General features: G+C 40.6%; 1 protein-coding gene across 1 annotated transcript in view; it reads left to right on the plus strand.

Annotated features, from left to right (window-relative positions):
* The window catches only part of ctnnbl1 (catenin, beta like 1), a 186,944-nt gene that overhangs the window by 2,064 nt on the left and 167,489 nt on the right, over positions 1 to 17,391 (plus strand). The window contains exon 2 of the mRNA XM_078236405.1: positions 11,653 to 11,829. Coding sequence (XP_078092531.1) covers positions 11,653 to 11,829 — 177 coding nt within the window. The remainder of the gene's footprint in view (positions 1 to 11,652; positions 11,830 to 17,391) is intronic.

Here is a 17,391-nt window from a genome sequence, read left to right on the forward strand (position 1 = left end):
TATCACATCCCGGGACACTAAGGGTTGATTTAGCATGTCCAATCAACCTAACCCACACATCTTTGGAGTATGGGAGGAAACCGGAGCACCCGGAGGAAACCCAGGCGGACACGGGGGAGAACGTGTAGACTCTGTGCAGACAGTGACCCAAGCCGGGAATCGAACCCGGCGCTGTGAGGCAGCAGTGCTAACCACTGTGCCACAAGTAGGCTTACTAAATGGTACACACTGCTGCCACTGTGCTTTAGTGGTAGAGGGAGTGAATGTTTGTGGATGAGCTGCTAACCAAGCAGCGGTGCTTTTTCCTGGATGGTATTGAGCTTTTTGAGTGTTGATGAAGCTGCACTCACCCAGGCAAGTGAAGAGTATTCCAACACACCCCCGACTTGTGCATTGTAGATTGTTATAGAATCATAGAATCATCCAGTGCAGAAGGGGGCCATTTGGCTCATCGAGTCTGCACCAATCATAATCCCACCCACCCTGTCTCCATAACCTCATATATTTACCCTAGCTACTCCCCCTGACACTATGGGCAATTTTAGCATGGCCAATCAACCTAACTTGCACATCTTTGGCCTGTGGGAGGAACCAGAGCATCTGGAGAAAACCCAAGCAGACACTAAGAGAATGTGCAAACTTCACACAGACAGTGACCTGAGGCTGGAATTGAACCCGGGTCCCTGGTGCTGTGAGGCAACAGTCCTAACCACTGTGCCACCATGCCACCCATTGGTTGATTGGCCATACTAAATTGCACCTCAGTGTGAAGGGGATTAGCAAAGTAAATATGTAGGGTTGCAGGGATAGGGCCCCGGTGGGATTGTTGTCGGTGCAGGCTCAATGGGCCGAATAGCCTCCTCCCGCACTATAAGGATTCTATGATTCTATAAGTGCAAAAGACAAGGCTCAAGCATTTGTGCACATCCTCAGCCAGAAGCACCAAGTAGATAATCCATCTTGGTCTTCTCTTGTGGTCCTCAGCATCACGGGTGCCAGTCTTCAGCCAAATTGATACACACCATGTATTATCAAGAAAAGGCTGAAGCCATTGAAGTTATGGACTGTGACAATACACAGCTGTAGTGCTACAGACTTGTGCTCCAGAACTAGCTGCCCCCTGAGCCAAGCTATTAATGTCTAGCCACAACACTGGCATCTACCCGACAATGTGAAAAATTGCCCAGGGATGTGCTGTTCACAAAAAGCAGGACAAATTCAACCCAACCAATTAGCACTGCATCGGTTCATTCTAGATAATCGGCAAAGTAAAGAAAGGTGTTGTCGACAATGTGATCAAGTGGAACTTGCTCAGAAACAGCCTGCTCACTGATGCTCGGTTTGGGTTCTGCCTGGGCCACTCAACTCCTGACCTCATTACAACCTTCGACCAAAGATGGACGGAGAGGTGAAGTGGGAGAGATTGTGCTTGACATCAAGGCAGCGTTCAACTGAGTGTTTTATCAAGCAGCCTCAGCAAAACTGTAGTTCATAGGAATTGGAGGAAGGGTGGGGGAGGAGAAACTCTCCACCACTTAGTCATACCTAGCACAAAGGAAGATTATTGTTGGTGGTCAATGATCACGGTCCTAGGACACCGCTGCAGGAATTCCTCTGGGTAGTGTCCTGGGCCCAACAATCTTCAGCTGCTTCATCAATGACCTTCCATCCATCATAAGGTCAGAAGTGGGGATCTTTGCAGATGACTGCAGAATGTTCAGCACCACTCGCGACGACTCAGATACTGAAACAGTCCACATTTATGTACAGCAAAACCTGGACAATATTTGGGCTTGGGCTGATAAGTGGCAAATAACATTTATATTACACAAATGCCAGGAATTGACCATCTACAACAAGTGAAAGTCTAACCATCTCGCCATGTCATTCAGTGGCACTACTGTTGTTGAATCCCCCACTATCAACATCCTGACAATTGTCATTGACCAAAAACTGTACCGGGCCAGCCAAATACTGTAGCTACAAGAGCAGGCCAGAGGCTGAGTAACTTACCTCTGGACTCCCCAAAGCATTTCTACCATCTATAAGGCACAAGTCAGAAATGTGATGGAATACTCTTCACTAGCCTCATTGAATGCAGTTCCAAAAACACTCAAGAAGCTCAACACCATCCAGCGCAAAGCAACCTGCTTTATTGACACCGTATTCACCACCTTAAACATAGTGGCAGCATGTGTACCTTATGCAAGATCCAATGCAGCAATTCACCAAGGCTCCCTTGACAGAACCTTCCAAACTCATAACCCCTACCGCCAAGAAGGAAAAAGGTAGCAGATGCATGGGAGCACCTGGAAGTTCCCCTCCAAGCTGTGCACTATTTTGTAATTATATTGCCATTCCTTCACTTGCTGGGTCAAAATCCTGCAGTTCTCTTCCTAAATATGCTCTGTCACCACATGGACTGCACTGATGCAAGAAAGTAGTTCACTGCCACCATGTTAAGGGTAATGAGGGATGGGCAGTAAATGCAGAGCTTGCCAGTGACACCCACATCTTGTGAAAGAATATTAGAAAAAAAGTAACACAGAAAAATAAAAGTGTATGATATCACATTGATGAGACAACAAAGGGACCACAGCCGTCACATGAATATTCAAGAATATTTGATGTTTTGAATGGGCAGAAGAAAGAAAAATGGTGGGATAGCTCTGTTAATAAAGGTGTCAATCACTACTGTCATGAGAAATGATGTTGGTTCAGAGCATCAAAATATAGGGTTAAGATAAGAAATGACAAAAGAAAGAAATCACTGATGTGAGCTCTGTGACAGCTGCGACACTGTAGGATATAATGTAAAGCAAGAATTTATGGGTGTTTGTAATAACTGGGCAATTTTATTCTTCATATAAATTGGACAAATCCGTTTGGTAAAGGTAGCCTGGAGAATGAGCTCAGTGTGTTTAGTGTTTCTTAGAAGAATACATTCTGGAGTCAACCAGGAAATTGGCTATTTTAGACCTAGTAATGTGTAATGAGACTAGAATAATTAATTATCTCAATGAAGGATCTTCTAAGTAAGAGTAATCAGGACATAATATAATTTCACACTGATTTTGAGAATGAGAAATGAGTTTGAAACTAGCATTGTACGCTTAAAAACAATTACAAGGGTGTACAGACAGTTGGCTAAAATCAAATGAGAAAATAGGTTAAAAGGTAAAACGATAGAGAAGCAGTGGTAGACATTTAAGGAGCTATTTCATAACTTTCATCAGATATTCCACTGAGAAAGAGAGACTCTACAAGAATGATGCACCATCAGTGGCTAACTAAGTCAGTTAGGTTATCAAATGGAATGAAATGCTGTACAACTCTTCAAAGATTAGTGTTAACCCACAAGGTTGGGAAAATTTTAGAAATCTGCAAAGGTTGACTGAAAATTAATAGAGGGGGAAATTAGAGCATGAGACAAAACTAGAAAGAAATACAAAAACAGTAAAACATCTACGTGTATAAAAAGAGTAGCTAAAGTGAATGTTGGTCCCCTAGTGGGTGAGACTGGGGAATAAATAATGGGAAACAAGGAAATGATGGAGACTGAACAATTATTCTGTATCTGTCTTCACAGTAGAAGACACTCAAAGCATCCCAAGAATTGTAGAACAGCAAATGAAGGGAGGAACTTAAAACAAATCATAATCACATAAAAAAAAAGCACTAGGGAAACTAATGGGACGAAAGGCTAACAAGTTTTTGGACCCATTGGCTTGCATTCTATGGTCTTAAAGGAAGTGGCTGCAGGGATAGTGGATTCATGGTTTGCAGTTTTACAAAATTCTCTAAATTGTAAAAAAATCCCAATCGTTTGGAAAACAATGTGTAACACCTTTATTCAGAAAGAAGAGAGAAAGAAAACAGGAAATTGTTAGTCTACCATCTGTTATTAGGAAAATGCTGGAATCCATTATTAAGGAGGTAGAGCAGGACATTTAGAAAATACAGTCATAATACAGGCAAAATCAAAATGGTTTATTGAAAGGAAAATCATGTTTGACAAATTTATTTGAGTTCTTTGAGGATGTAACAAGCAGGATGGGTTAAAGGATTGGGTAACTAACAGGAAATGGAGTCAGAATAAATTAATAATTATGAGATTGGCAGACTAACACACACAGTGCCACAGGGATCAGTGCTGTCGCTTCAACTATTAACATCAATATTTAATTGCTTGGATGAGGAAACTGACTGTTGTAGCCAAACTTGCTGATGATACAAAGATACAATAGGTAGAAAAGCAAATGTGAGGAGGATTTGAAGAGGATGCAAAGGGATGTAGATGGGTTAAGTGATTGGGCAAAAAGGTGGCAGCTGATATATAATGTGATAGGTAAGGTTGTCCACTTCAGGAAGAATAGGAAAGCTATGCTGCTGTTCAGGTGGATCTGGGTTTCCCTGTACATGAATCACAAAACATAAATATACAGGTAGGAAAACAGGAGTTGCAGCAGGTGCAGGCCTTTCGGCCTCTCCAATCTGTTCTGCCATTTAACTAGATCATGGCTGATCATGGGTTGTGGGGGTTGGTAGAAAAGTGGAGTTGATCAACCATTAATTATTGACTGGCAGAGCAGGCTTGATGGGCTGAATGGTCTACTTCCCCTTTTTCTTTTGATCTTAAATCCTAACCGTTGTTGCGTAAAGAATTTTTTTTCTCATATTGCCTTTCATTCTTTTTGCAATCCCATCTTATATTTTGCTCTCTGATATTGACCCTTCAGTACCAGGAGATGCCGCACTTGAATGTGGTTGAGCGCCCAAGGCATTGAATACTGACAGGAAAGATATCACCTTTGGAGTACATTTCATGCACTGAGCAGTGGAAATGATGATTACTTGAACCATTAAATCTGGTTCTGTATCTGTGTTACATTTATGTCACAACATGACTGCATCCAAAACAAGAGGTTTGATTTGTTTAAAATCTATACAGTGGGAACAAGTCAGCAGTAATATTGAATCTTACAAGATTATGTAAGTAATTATAAGCTGACTACCAGCTATTCAATTCTAAATGCGCTGAATTTATTGGAGTTAACATTGTCTTGTTAAATTTGGGTTGAACTTGTTGAAACAGTTTCACCAAATAAAAGTAAGAATTTAATTCACTTAAAATTGAGGTGCCACACAGATGGTGGGAGGCCATTCAGCCCATCATGTTTTTGCTTGTTGCTGTTATGCTAGTTAGATATGGGGACTAGCGAAGATAATCACAAAGTCCCAAGCAGTTTGACCTTGCCCTTGAGTGTTACCTAAAATATGGAAACTGAAAAATGTGGAATAAGGAAAGTGGAAAAGATCCAAAAACACAAAAGGAGGTGTTCCAGATGTGAGAGATGGTTTTATTGGGGTTGGGGCAGCAACAGGCTAAGTGAATGATCTTGATTTTGGAGATGTTGAAATCTGTAAGGTCCTCCACCCTGGCATTCAATGAAAATGGAAGTAAAAGCAGATAGCTTGAGAAACAAATCTGAGATTGTCCAGTCCTGTGTTCACTCTGTGGCAATGGTCTTTTGAAGATGATCTTGTGCATTTTAAATTTTTTCTCCAGCAGTGGTAGAAAAAGTTCCCAACTAGATTAAAGGTTCCAGCTAAATGAAGATTCTTATTTTTGCCTGTTCGAATTATGGTGAATAAGAGGGATAAGGCTTTTTGATTTGTTCCTTCGATTCATCAACAAATAAGTTTCTGAAAAGATTTGGTGCTAAAATGTCGTTCAAGCACATTGTCAAGAAATATCATAGTAAAATCAATGTAACAAATCACCAAGTTCAATGAAGTGAGCAATAGCAGCAGTCGAAAAGATTTTGTTAGTATATACCAGAGCCAGCTCTCCGCGTTATAGTGATGTAATATAATTGAAGGAAGCAACATTCTTGAATTAAGTGTTTATAACATTCAATGAATATATGTTTCTGTTCAAGATCTGCCATATTGCCTGGTAAGTGAGGAATGTGCTATATTTGATTTGGTTATTGTTTGTGGATAATGGAGAAAATGAAACACCCCTGTTAATCAGATGAAGAAACAAAATGACATGCGGACTTGAATAACTTGTGCCAGAACACTATCTGCGTGATTGAAATCTAACACTACAGTGTGTCAGACAAGTAGGATTCAGGTTTAAGATATTGGAATACTTTATGAAATACTAACTGCCAATAGGGGTTTCTGTCGCAATCATCAACATAAAAACCATGACTCAAAAATTGTAAGAACAGGGAATAAATGCCAGATGTGAGATTTATTTTAAATATAGATAAATACTATAGATATGTTTTACATGATCTTTACTGAGAAGGGAGGGGCTTAAATCAAGTCATTGGAGTTTACAGCATTGAAACAGGCCCTTCGGCCCAACTTTTCCTGCCACCCAGTTTTAACGACTAAGCTAATTTCAATTGCCCACATTTGGCCCATATCCCTCTATAGCTATCTTACCCATATAACTGTCTAAATGCTTTTTAAAAGACAAAATTGTACCTGCCTCTAATACTGCCTCTGGCAGCTCGTTCCAGACACTCACCACCCTCTGAGTGAAAGAATTGCCACTCTGGACCCTTTTGTATCTCTCCCCTCTCACCTTAAACCTATGCCCTCTAGTTTTAGACTCCCCTACCTTTCGAAAACAAGTTGACTATCTATCTTATCTATGCCTCTCATTATTTTGTAGACCTCTATAAGATCACCCCTAAGCCTCCTATGCTCCAGGGAAAAAAAATCCCAGTTATCCAGCCTCTCCTTATAACTCAAACCATCAAGTCCCGGTAGCATCCTAGTAAATCTTTTCTGCGCTCTTCCTGGTTTAATAATATCTTTTCTATAATAGGGTGACCAGAACTGTACATAGTATTCCAAGTGTGGCCTTACTAATGTCTTGTACAACTTCAAGACGTCCCAACTCCTGTATTCAATGTTCTGACCAATGAAACCAAGCATGCCAAATGCCTTCTTCACCACTTGTTTTGTCGGCAAGATTTTTAATTTGTCCTGAGGCATCTAGGAGATAAATAATTACAAATGGAACCAGAAACAAGAGCATTGCAAAGGGAGCATTTTTAAATAGGATTTGGAAATGAGGCAGAGAAGAAGGATGCTGAGAACCTAAATATTTGAAACGTTCAGGAACCATAACATGGTTGGTGATTTTGCCCTTCAAGTTTGTGTTAGTGCTTTTTTCCATATGCATCAAATAGTCTAATTTAATGCTCCTTGCTTGCCATTCTCTTTTATGAATTTTTGCAGCCTACTATAAAATTCCCTTTTCAAAGAATAAACAAACTCTGCTTCAATGTCACCTGGTTTATGAAATTTCACATTCTACCTACTCTCTTTGTAACAACAATTTTCTAACATGTTTATTTTATATGATTTTTGTGATTGCTTCCAACTCTGTATCATCATCTGCTTACCTCAGACCCTTTGCTGCTGAATCTGATGCTTTTCTGGCTGGACTCACATCCTCACCCCTCTAGAAACTGCCAACTTCCACAAAATTCCACAACATGAATGTTGCACCAATTTCCACTTACCATTTTCCTCACTTATTTAAACTGGCTTCTATTTCGCCAACAGACTAAATTCAAAATCCTTGCTCTAATCATTCCAACCATAACACTTCCCTGTCCTGTAGCTGGAGTTCCCTCCAGTGCTACATCCTCTCCAAAGGCTCCATCTCCTCACCTTTATCTTTTGTGCACTCTTCACCTTGAACAACTAATCGTACCAGAGTCTTCATCTATTGAAGTCCTAATCTTTTGAACTCCCATCCCAAACCTCACTGCTTTAGAAGAACTTTTTCAAACTCATCTTCATAACGTTTCTGGTGCCCTCTCCTAATTCTTTTCTTCCTGGTTTGGTGTGCATTTTCTTTGTGTTTATTTGTGAAGTCCCCTGAGACATTTCTTTAAATCCACATTGTTGAAGCAGTTCTGGAGCACAATGTGATTCTCAATCAAGTGAAAGAAGTGTTTATAACATTTTTGAAGTGTTTGATGCTGTGTAAATTATATGGTGAATAGAAAGTATGCAATTACATTAATCAGACATGCAAGAATGTTGTCACTAGACATATTTGACATAATGGCACAGACATAATGAGGGAAATAGAACTTAGAACATAGAAAAGCTACAGCACAAACAGGCCCTTCGGCCCACAAGTTCGCCGAACAATTTCCTTACCTTCTAAGCTCATCTATAACCCTCTATCTTAGTAACCTCCATGAACCTATCCAAAAGTCTCTTAAAAGACTCAATTGAATCCGCTTCCACCACCACTACCAGCAGCCAATTCCACGCACCCACCACCCTCTGAGTGAAAAACTTACCCCTAACATCTCCTCTATACCTACTCCCCAGCACCCTAAACCTGTGGCCTCTCGTGACAACCATTTCAGCCCTGGGTAAAAGCCTCTGAGAATCCACTCTATCAATACACCCCACAGCTTTGGTATCATCAATATGTTAGGGAAGAAACACGACTTAAGCTAATATGTTTAATAATTGTGCAGTATACAGTGCTTCTTTAATATTCTACAATGCATATCAAATTTCTTCTAATACTACCCACCAGCCTTGTGCATGTCAATAACCATAAGCACAGGTTTAGAAAAAAAATTAATTTTAACTTCGTCATAAATTATCAACATTTCACACCCACCATTATGCTTTACAATAACCCCACTGACAGTAATTTGTGAGAAACTTGTCATGCTTTTAATTAAGCACTCCAAATTTCTCCTCCTTCCACAAATAACTTGTTAATGACCACCAATCCTTTTGCCATATGTTATGCTCTTTCTGCACACAGTTGGCATAAAATGACAAAATATAAAATTGCACTGGTTGTTTAACACAGTTCACATGGACATGGGATAAAACTATTGCATTTTACTGAAATCCGAATGAGAGAATTTATCAGACAGTGTTTTGGAGCTAAAATACCAGTAGATTCAAACAGGTCTGCCATTTTTGCAGTCTTATTATGGAGAAAGTAGCATTTGGCTGGCAAACTTGTACTAGCTGCAGCATTTACAGTGAGACCCGTTGTTCAGACGGTGATATGCTTGATCTATATGTGCAACCTTACTGTGACAGGATCAGTGAGTAGTGGTATGGTGCCGAATATTCAACTCCTTAACCTCCATTTTCTCTGCAGTGTGTGGTTATTTTATATTTATTCACCCATTCCCTACCCCCCCCCCCACCCCACCCAAATAACATGCTCCTGTTCCTGTATAGTATAGGTTTACTAAATCTGAGTATGGTGATTACATTTTCTTCTGCAAATAACTGCATTTTAGGTGGTAAACATGGAATAACAAAAGCTCCAATCTTTTGCCGGGTTCATAATTTGAAAGTAAAGATCCGCTGGTTACCCTTGAATCTGTAACTTGATAGTGCAGGAAGCATGCTAATTCTTCCTAAAGAAAACATGTCTGATTGTGTGTACTGCCATGGCCATCAAAACAATGCAGGTTTGAATCTTACCACGGCCATTACAACCAGATTATCATTTAACACTGCAAGCACTAGCATGCATCCATTCTTAGTTTGATGATCTACTTTGAATTTAATAGTCTCCCTGAATGCCATTTTGTTTGGCCCATATTCAAAATAGACCTTTTTTGCCAGTGGAACAAGAAGTGAAAATATCAGTGATATCTGGGTAACTAATTTTTGAGTATTCTTACAACAGTGGTTGTTGCAGATTTTTCACTGATTTTAGTTGTGATAGGACCATTTTGAGGCAATGAATTAAGACTATTGGACATGATGCATATTTGGTAAACAATACCCTTCATGGGACCACATCCCTCCATTCCCATCCTACTCATATATTTGTCAAGATGCTCCTTAAAAGTCACTATCGTATCTGCTTCCACTACCTGCCCCGGCAGCGAGTTCCAGGCACCCACCACCCTCTGTGTAAAAAAAAACTTGCCCCGTACATCTCCTTTAAACCTTGCCCCTCTCACCTTAAACCTATGCCCCCTAGTAATTGACTCTTCCACCCAGGGAAAAAGCTTCTGACTATCCACTCTGTCCATGCCCCTCATAATCTTGAGTGGATGGCATATCCAGTCACTGACTTCTACTTCAGCCATGATGTTTGTGGCTGGTCCAGTTAAGTTTCTGGTGAATGCTGACTCCTAGGAGTTGATGGTGGAGGCTCAATCTGGTTATCTTTCATTTGTTGAAATCTTCATGGATGTGCCTTAAGTCCAAAATTGCTGTCTGGTTGTGTTGTGATTCATCTGATTTTATTCTTGTACTTTTTCTTAGCTGTTCAGTGCCTTTGAGTGCCTTGCTGGACCATTTCTGTGAACAGTTAATGTGGGTCTGGACTCACATATAGGTCAGACCAAGACAGTCATTTGAGCAACAGGTTCAGTTGTCGTGCTTGTGTTACTAAGCTGGTAATCGAGACCTAAGCTAATAATTTGGAGAGCCCAAGTTGAAATTGCTCCAAGGCAATTTGACAATTTGAATTCAGTTTAAAAATATGGATGTAAAAAGCTAGTATCAGTAAAAATGACCAGGTGTTTGGTCATTTGCAAGAACCCACCTGGTTCGGAAAGGAAACATGGAGTCCTTACCTATATCTGACTCTTCACTGCTCTCTATCCACTTGTATCAACCTAAATGAAATAATAAGTAAATTAAAAGAAACTTAAATAACAAAAAATAACCATATGAACTGCTGCAGCTCAAGAGGTGGGGGGGGGGTGGGGGGTGGTGGTGCAGGCATCACCTTCTCGGGGCAACTAGAATCATAGAATCCTTACAGTGCAGAGGGAGGCCACTTGGCCCATCAAGCCTGCACCAACCACAATCCCACTCGGGCCCTATCCTGTAACCCACATATTTACCCTGCTAGTCCCCCTTACACTAAGGGACAATTTAGTATGGTCAATTAACCTAACCTGCAAATCTTTGGACTGTGGGAGGAAACAGGAGCACCCAGAGGAAAGCGACACAGACACGGGGAGAATGTGCGAACTCCACACAGTCACCCAAGGCCAGATTTGAACTCAGGCTCCTGGCACTGTGAGGCAGCAGTGCTAACTGCTATGCCACCATGGGCAATGAATGCTTACCTTGCCAGTGACACCCATACCCCAAGAAATATTTAATTCAAAATAGTACATTTTCAGTTTGTTATTGTTATGATTAAAACTTGCTTATTGTAGAATTATAGCAGTATTGTCATGTTGTAGCTCATGAATCCAGAAACCTTGATATCTGATAGCAAAATTACAAAGATGGCTAAAGCCTCAATAAGGAGGATCTTCATTTTTTTTGTTCGAATATAGTTAATAAGTGGCCTTTGTGCTTTGATTAAACTTCCTGACCTGTAGCTTTAGTCTTTAATCATCAGGCATGGTGTCTCTTGCCATGTATGTTCTTGACAAATCTGAGTTATTGCCTAATTGAGTGAATGAGACTTTAATGCATGGGCTATCGTTTGTGCTTTTCTTGTAATTGCAGTGTTTTCTATTGTAATGCTTTGGCAGACTAAACTTGTGTGACATTTTAAAGGTCAAATCTTCAATATCATAAATAATAGCAAAAGCTGTAGCCATCTTTGGAGCAGGGTAACAAGATCTGTTTGTAATTATATGTATTTTAAAGCCTGACAGAGGTGCAAAACGTCCCCGTGGTGTGGATGAAGATGATGAAGATTTGAAAGTTTCGCACAAGTATGGTTCAGCCAGAAGAAATTACTATGAAGAGAGTGGAATCATGGTTAATGAAGAAGAAGAAGAAGTGGGCAAGAAGAAAATCCTTGAGTTAATGGAAAATGATGAGGTAATATGTCTAAAAACACTTTTACCTGTTTCTTTCCCTCAAAAGTAATAACTTGTATTTTGTAATTCAGTTTAGTAAAGTTGCAAATTCTGACCATTCTTCTTCATTACTGTAGCATGTGGTGTACAAATTATTTTTCCATCATTTTCTGCAAATTGCAAATATGGGGCAGCAGTTTACACTCAGGTCTTTTGTAACCTGGAATAATAGTTTCACCTAGTTTTCGCTTTACTAGGTTGGTGTTTCAAATAAAATCTTATGTATGCATTGCAAGAGCTGTTTCTTCTTTCAATGTAAAGATCCTAATCACCTTAATTGTCAGCATTTGAGCTGCTTCCTTCTGAGGTAATATTCTTATCATTTTTTGGTTCTCAATTTATTCATCCACTGAGCCTCTTATCAGTCCTACCCCACTTTCATTTGCCACCGCAAAAAGCACTCATCAAAGTTAGTAGGAACTCATGGAAACTATAGATGTACTGCTTTTTTGCTACTAAATGTAATAAATATGTGCCTTTTTAAAATAATTATCATAAATTATTAATTTGTGCCAGAAACAGAAGTATAGATATTTTCATATTATAAACATTACTGCTACAGGAGAACACATTTATTTGAAATGTTGTGATATATATTTTGCAATCATCTTTTGAGAAATTAATCCTGCGTATACATTAATCAAACAAAATCAGTTGTAATATAGTGTATCAGTTCGTTAAAACTATATGATTATCACTTGCACTGTGCGTGTGGAACTGATCTGGTTGTGTGATGTCATGTCATGTGAGTGGTGGGGATGAGGCTTCTGGCCTGTTGTTTCGTATGGCCTCAGCTATAGCATTGTGGGTCAGTGATTTACATTTCGAACCAGTGCACTGACCATCTTGAGGACCCTCGTCACTCATCAGTGGTTCAGAGACCACAGTTGGAGAACCATTGTTGTTAATAAATGGATGTAAGGAAAAAGATTTACGAGGATGCTACCAGGATTGGAAGGTTTGATTGATAAGAAGAGGCTGGAAAGGCTGGGACTTTTTTCCCTGGAGCGTAGGAGGATGAGGGGTGATCTTATAGAAGTTTATAAAACCATGAGGGGCATAGATAAGGTGAATAACCACAGTCTTTATGGTAGGGGGCATAGGTTTAAGGTTTAAGGTGAGAGGGGAAAGATTTAAAAGGGACCTAAGGGGAAAGATTTAAAAGGGACTTGAGAGACAACATTTTCACACCAGGTGGTGCATGTATGGAATGAACTGCCAGAGGAGGTGATAGAGGTGGGTATAATTGCAACATTTAAAGTACATTTGGATGGGAACTGTTTAGAGGGATATGGGCCAAACGCAGGCAAATGGGACTAGTTCAGTTTAGGAAATGTGGTCAGAATGGATGAGTTGGGCTGAAGGGCCTGTTTCTGAGCTGTATATCTCTATGAATCTAATATACATTGCCACTGTTTTAATACGCTATTTTATTTCATATCTGTTCTAAGTCTCTTATTTTGATTTTTTTTCTTATATTTTCCATGTGTCAAATTTCATTTAACTTTCTTTCAATCTCTTTTTCTAGTTAGTATGTCTTTTAATTTAGGCCAAGCCTAAACCACTAACTGTGGTTTGCTGTAGGAAAGGAAGCCACTGCATTTGTGTACAATTTTTCACAACTTCAGAACTTCCCAAAGTACTCTGCAGCCAATGGCATACCTTTGAAATGTAGTTATTGCTGTCTTGTGGAAAACATGGAAGCCAATTTGTGCGAACATCACAGTGATACTGACCTTGTAATCTCTGTTTGTAACGTCGATTGAAAGTTTAAATACTGGCCAGGACACTGGAGATAAAGTGCCATTTACTCCCAATATAATACCATGGGATATTTATGTCCCGCTGAGACGATATTGTTGCTGCGCTTGCTGCACAGTCTGTTTTAACCCTTATACGGTGGACAAAGAATTGCGAATAGACTTCTTGTTAGTACAATAATATTTATTTACACACAATTATTAATCACCCACCCAATCAACAATAAGTTATCGGAATACTAAAGTTCATGTCCAATACTAAACCTTGACTTAACTTTTGCATGACTGGCAAGTACCTCGGCAGATATTGACCTTTATTCTCGTGTTGGTCTGCAATGGTCCTCTGCGTAGTCTGGTCCTTTGGTCTGGTCTGATACTTTGGTTCTGGTCTTTGCTGGTTATGGTCACCGTTGCTGTCGTTTGTTGGGAGAGAGAGAGAGATTCTTCTGTTGTGCAGCACCCTTTATACCTTGTTGGTTTTCGTGCCCTTTTTGAGCATTGTCAATCGATCGATCAGGACGTGATCACCCTAACCGATAAGGCCCAATCAGTTGCTGCCACACCGATCTCTGGGTGTGTACCCAATGGCCATGCCTGTAGGTGCTGGAGGCACATAAGTCACATACCTCCCTCCCAAGTAAGGGATTAAGACATCCCAGTTTGACCAGAAAGTGTCCTTTGACTTGGAGATAGCCTATATTCTGTGTATTCCAGCTCCTGCAGCTGCAGCCTGTTTATCTCTGTCCAATTTCTTTTGAGGCTGTAGCCTGTCTGTTTCAGTGCTTGTCCAATTATATCCTGCATGCTCTATCAAACCACCACCTTTGGTGGCCCGTTTGGCCACAATATATACCCCCGGAGAAGAGTATTGGTTTAACATTTCATCCAAAAAATGGCATCCAAAAAAATGTGGAGAACTCACTCAGTGCTGTGTTGCCGTGTCGATATTTGTGTTCGAGTCTTTGGGCTGGACTTGAAGCCATAACCTTCAGACTTTGAGGTGAAAGTGCTATTAACTGAAGTTGAGTTTCTTGCATCTTATCTCATTCCTTGTTCTCTATCCCTCAGGATACCAATCTTACCAAATACACTTCTCATCTAAATTCTTGCTCCTCTGAAGTTTTTCTGCGATAGAACATTTGAGCAGATGTTCAATAATTGATTCTGTTATAGAGTGTCTCCTGATCTTGGCTCAAATGTATTACTTGCAAAATTTTTTGTTCCCCACCAGGAAAAGGAAATGCTTTCCATATTTTATTTCAACCAACTGCATCAAGATTTGTTGAAATTAAGTGAATAGAAAATCAAACAATCTTTCTTATCCCCTTATAGCTGACTTGGAACATTTAGGGGCAAGTTCCAGAAGTGAATTACTGGCTTGTCATCTTTTGCTAGGGGATAATATTTTTTGGAGACCTAAGGGTGGAGAGGACAGTAGCAAGAATCTGTCTTCTGCAATCTTTGCATGTGATTAAAATGAACTCTTTGTAACAATGAGTGACATTCTCCCATTCTGCCTGCAAGGCGTGATCAGGAGGAGAGACCTAGCCAATTGGAGGCGACTTGCCAGACTTAGGATTTATCATTGAAGAATCTCCTATTTACACAAGAGGCAATGCTGGGTCTGCACTTGCCCTGAGCTCTTGTACATTACATATGCCACATTCTTCGGGAAGACCTGATACCATGCTCTGCCAATGCATTTAAAGATGATAGCAGCACTCAATTTCTTTGTCTCTGGGTCTTTCCAGGGATCAAAGGGGGACCTATGCAGCAACTCCCTGTCCGCAACACATCGATGCATGATGCCCTCTGCAGGAAGGCTCATCATTATGTCAGGAATATAGACAAGCTGCAAGATTCACTGGCTTTGCTGCCATCTCAGCTTCCCAAGACTGAAGGGTGCAATCATCTGCACCCATGTAGGCTCCATGGCAGCAGCCCCCTAATGTCTATAAACCTCAAAGGCTGCCATTACAAGAATATACAACTGATATGTGATCATTGGAAGCTCGGACTGCATGTTTGTGCACGGTACCCTGAGAGTTGCCTTGACTCATACATCTTGATTCACTCGCAGGTGAAATCTTTGAGGGTCCACTATGTCTGTAAGGATGGCTGATGACTCTAGTGTCGTTACCCTCAGAGTTGTTCTGAGGAGAGGTACAATACTGCATGCAGTTTCACATGCTCCCTTATAGAGCGGATCATTGGGCTTCTGAAGATGCACTTCAGATGCTTGGACTGTTCAGGTGGTTCACTACCTCACATACCCAATAGGGTTTCTTGCATCATCGCAGTGTGTTGAACCCTCTACAATCTGGCAATGCAAAGAGGAGATCCCTTGCCAGAGGGTGAACTGGAAGAGGATGATAGCTCATCAGGGGATGAAGATCTAGAGACCCAGGAACTTCCGGAGGCTGCTAAGGGTCAGTATGAGTGCGATGAAGCCATGGAGAAAGGAAGATGTGGCTGAGGAGGACAGGAATCGCTCATGTGGGAAATTAGAGAGAGTTTTAGAATCAAAGAAGCATACGGATTGGCAAGAAAAAGCAATAGACCTGAAAAAATTCAGCAAAGGTGGACTATGGGATTGTTTAAGAAGGGAAAATAGCGTATGAAAGTAAGATGGTGGAGAATATAAACTGACTGAAAGTTTCTGTAGGTATGTAAAGAGAAAAACAGAGAACAGGAATGAGGTCGAGAATCTGGTGAACTGGTGCGGCAGCAATAATCTCTCCCTCGAGCCAACAAAACGAAAGAGATTGTCATCAACTTCAGAAAGCGTAAAGGAGAACATGCCCTGTCTACATCAACGGGGACAAAGTAGAAAGAGTCGAGAGCATCAAGTTTTTAGGTGTCCAGATCACCAACAACCTGTCCTGGTCCCTCCATGGCGACATTATAGTTAAGAAAGCCCACCAATTTTCTCAGGGATTTAAGGAAATTTGGCATGTCAGCTACGACTCTCTCTCCAACTTTTACAGATGCACCATAGAAAGCATTCTTTCTGGTTGTATCACAGCTTGATATGGCTCCTGCTCTGCCCAAGACTGCAACGAACTACAAAAGGTCTTGAATGTAGCCCAATCCATCACGCAAACCAGCCTCCCATCCATTGACTCTGTCTACACTTCCCGCTGCCTCGGCAAAGCAGTCAGCATAATTGAGGAACCCACGCACCCCAGACATTCTCTCTTCCACCTCCTTCCATCAGGAAAAAGATACAAAAGTCTGAGGTCACGTTACAACTGATTCAAGAACAGCTTCCTCCCTGCTGCTGTCAGACCTTTGAATGGACTTACCTTGCATTAAGTTGATCTTTCTCAGCACCCTAGCTATGACTGTAACACTACATTCTGTACTCTCATTTCCTTCTCTATGAATGGTATGTTTTGTCTGTATAGCGCGCAAGAAACAATACTTTTAATAAAATGTGACAGAAATAAATCAAATCAATCAGCCTTGGCCAGCTCGCTCCTCAAAGCAATGTAATTTTTGTATGTTTCTTTTTGGAGACTGGAATTTGTCACTTTCAAACTTATGGAATTCAATTGTATTATGATCACTTCTTCCTCGAGGAATTTGTCACTGAGATTACAAATTAAACATGGAAATACACACATAAAATTGAAGCAGGAGTTGGCAGGTAAGTAAGTGCTGTGCCTCAATGCACAATGCTAATGCCAAAATAGTTCTTATCCCCAATTGGTGCATTGTCTTAGTCACAAGCTCCAATTATTGCTTGCTAAATGTTTTGTCTA

The sequence above is a fragment of the Mustelus asterias genome, chromosome 20 (assembly GCF_964213995.1).
Source record: "Mustelus asterias chromosome 20, sMusAst1.hap1.1, whole genome shotgun sequence".
Classification (NCBI taxonomy): domain Eukaryota; kingdom Metazoa; phylum Chordata; class Chondrichthyes; order Carcharhiniformes; family Triakidae; genus Mustelus; species Mustelus asterias.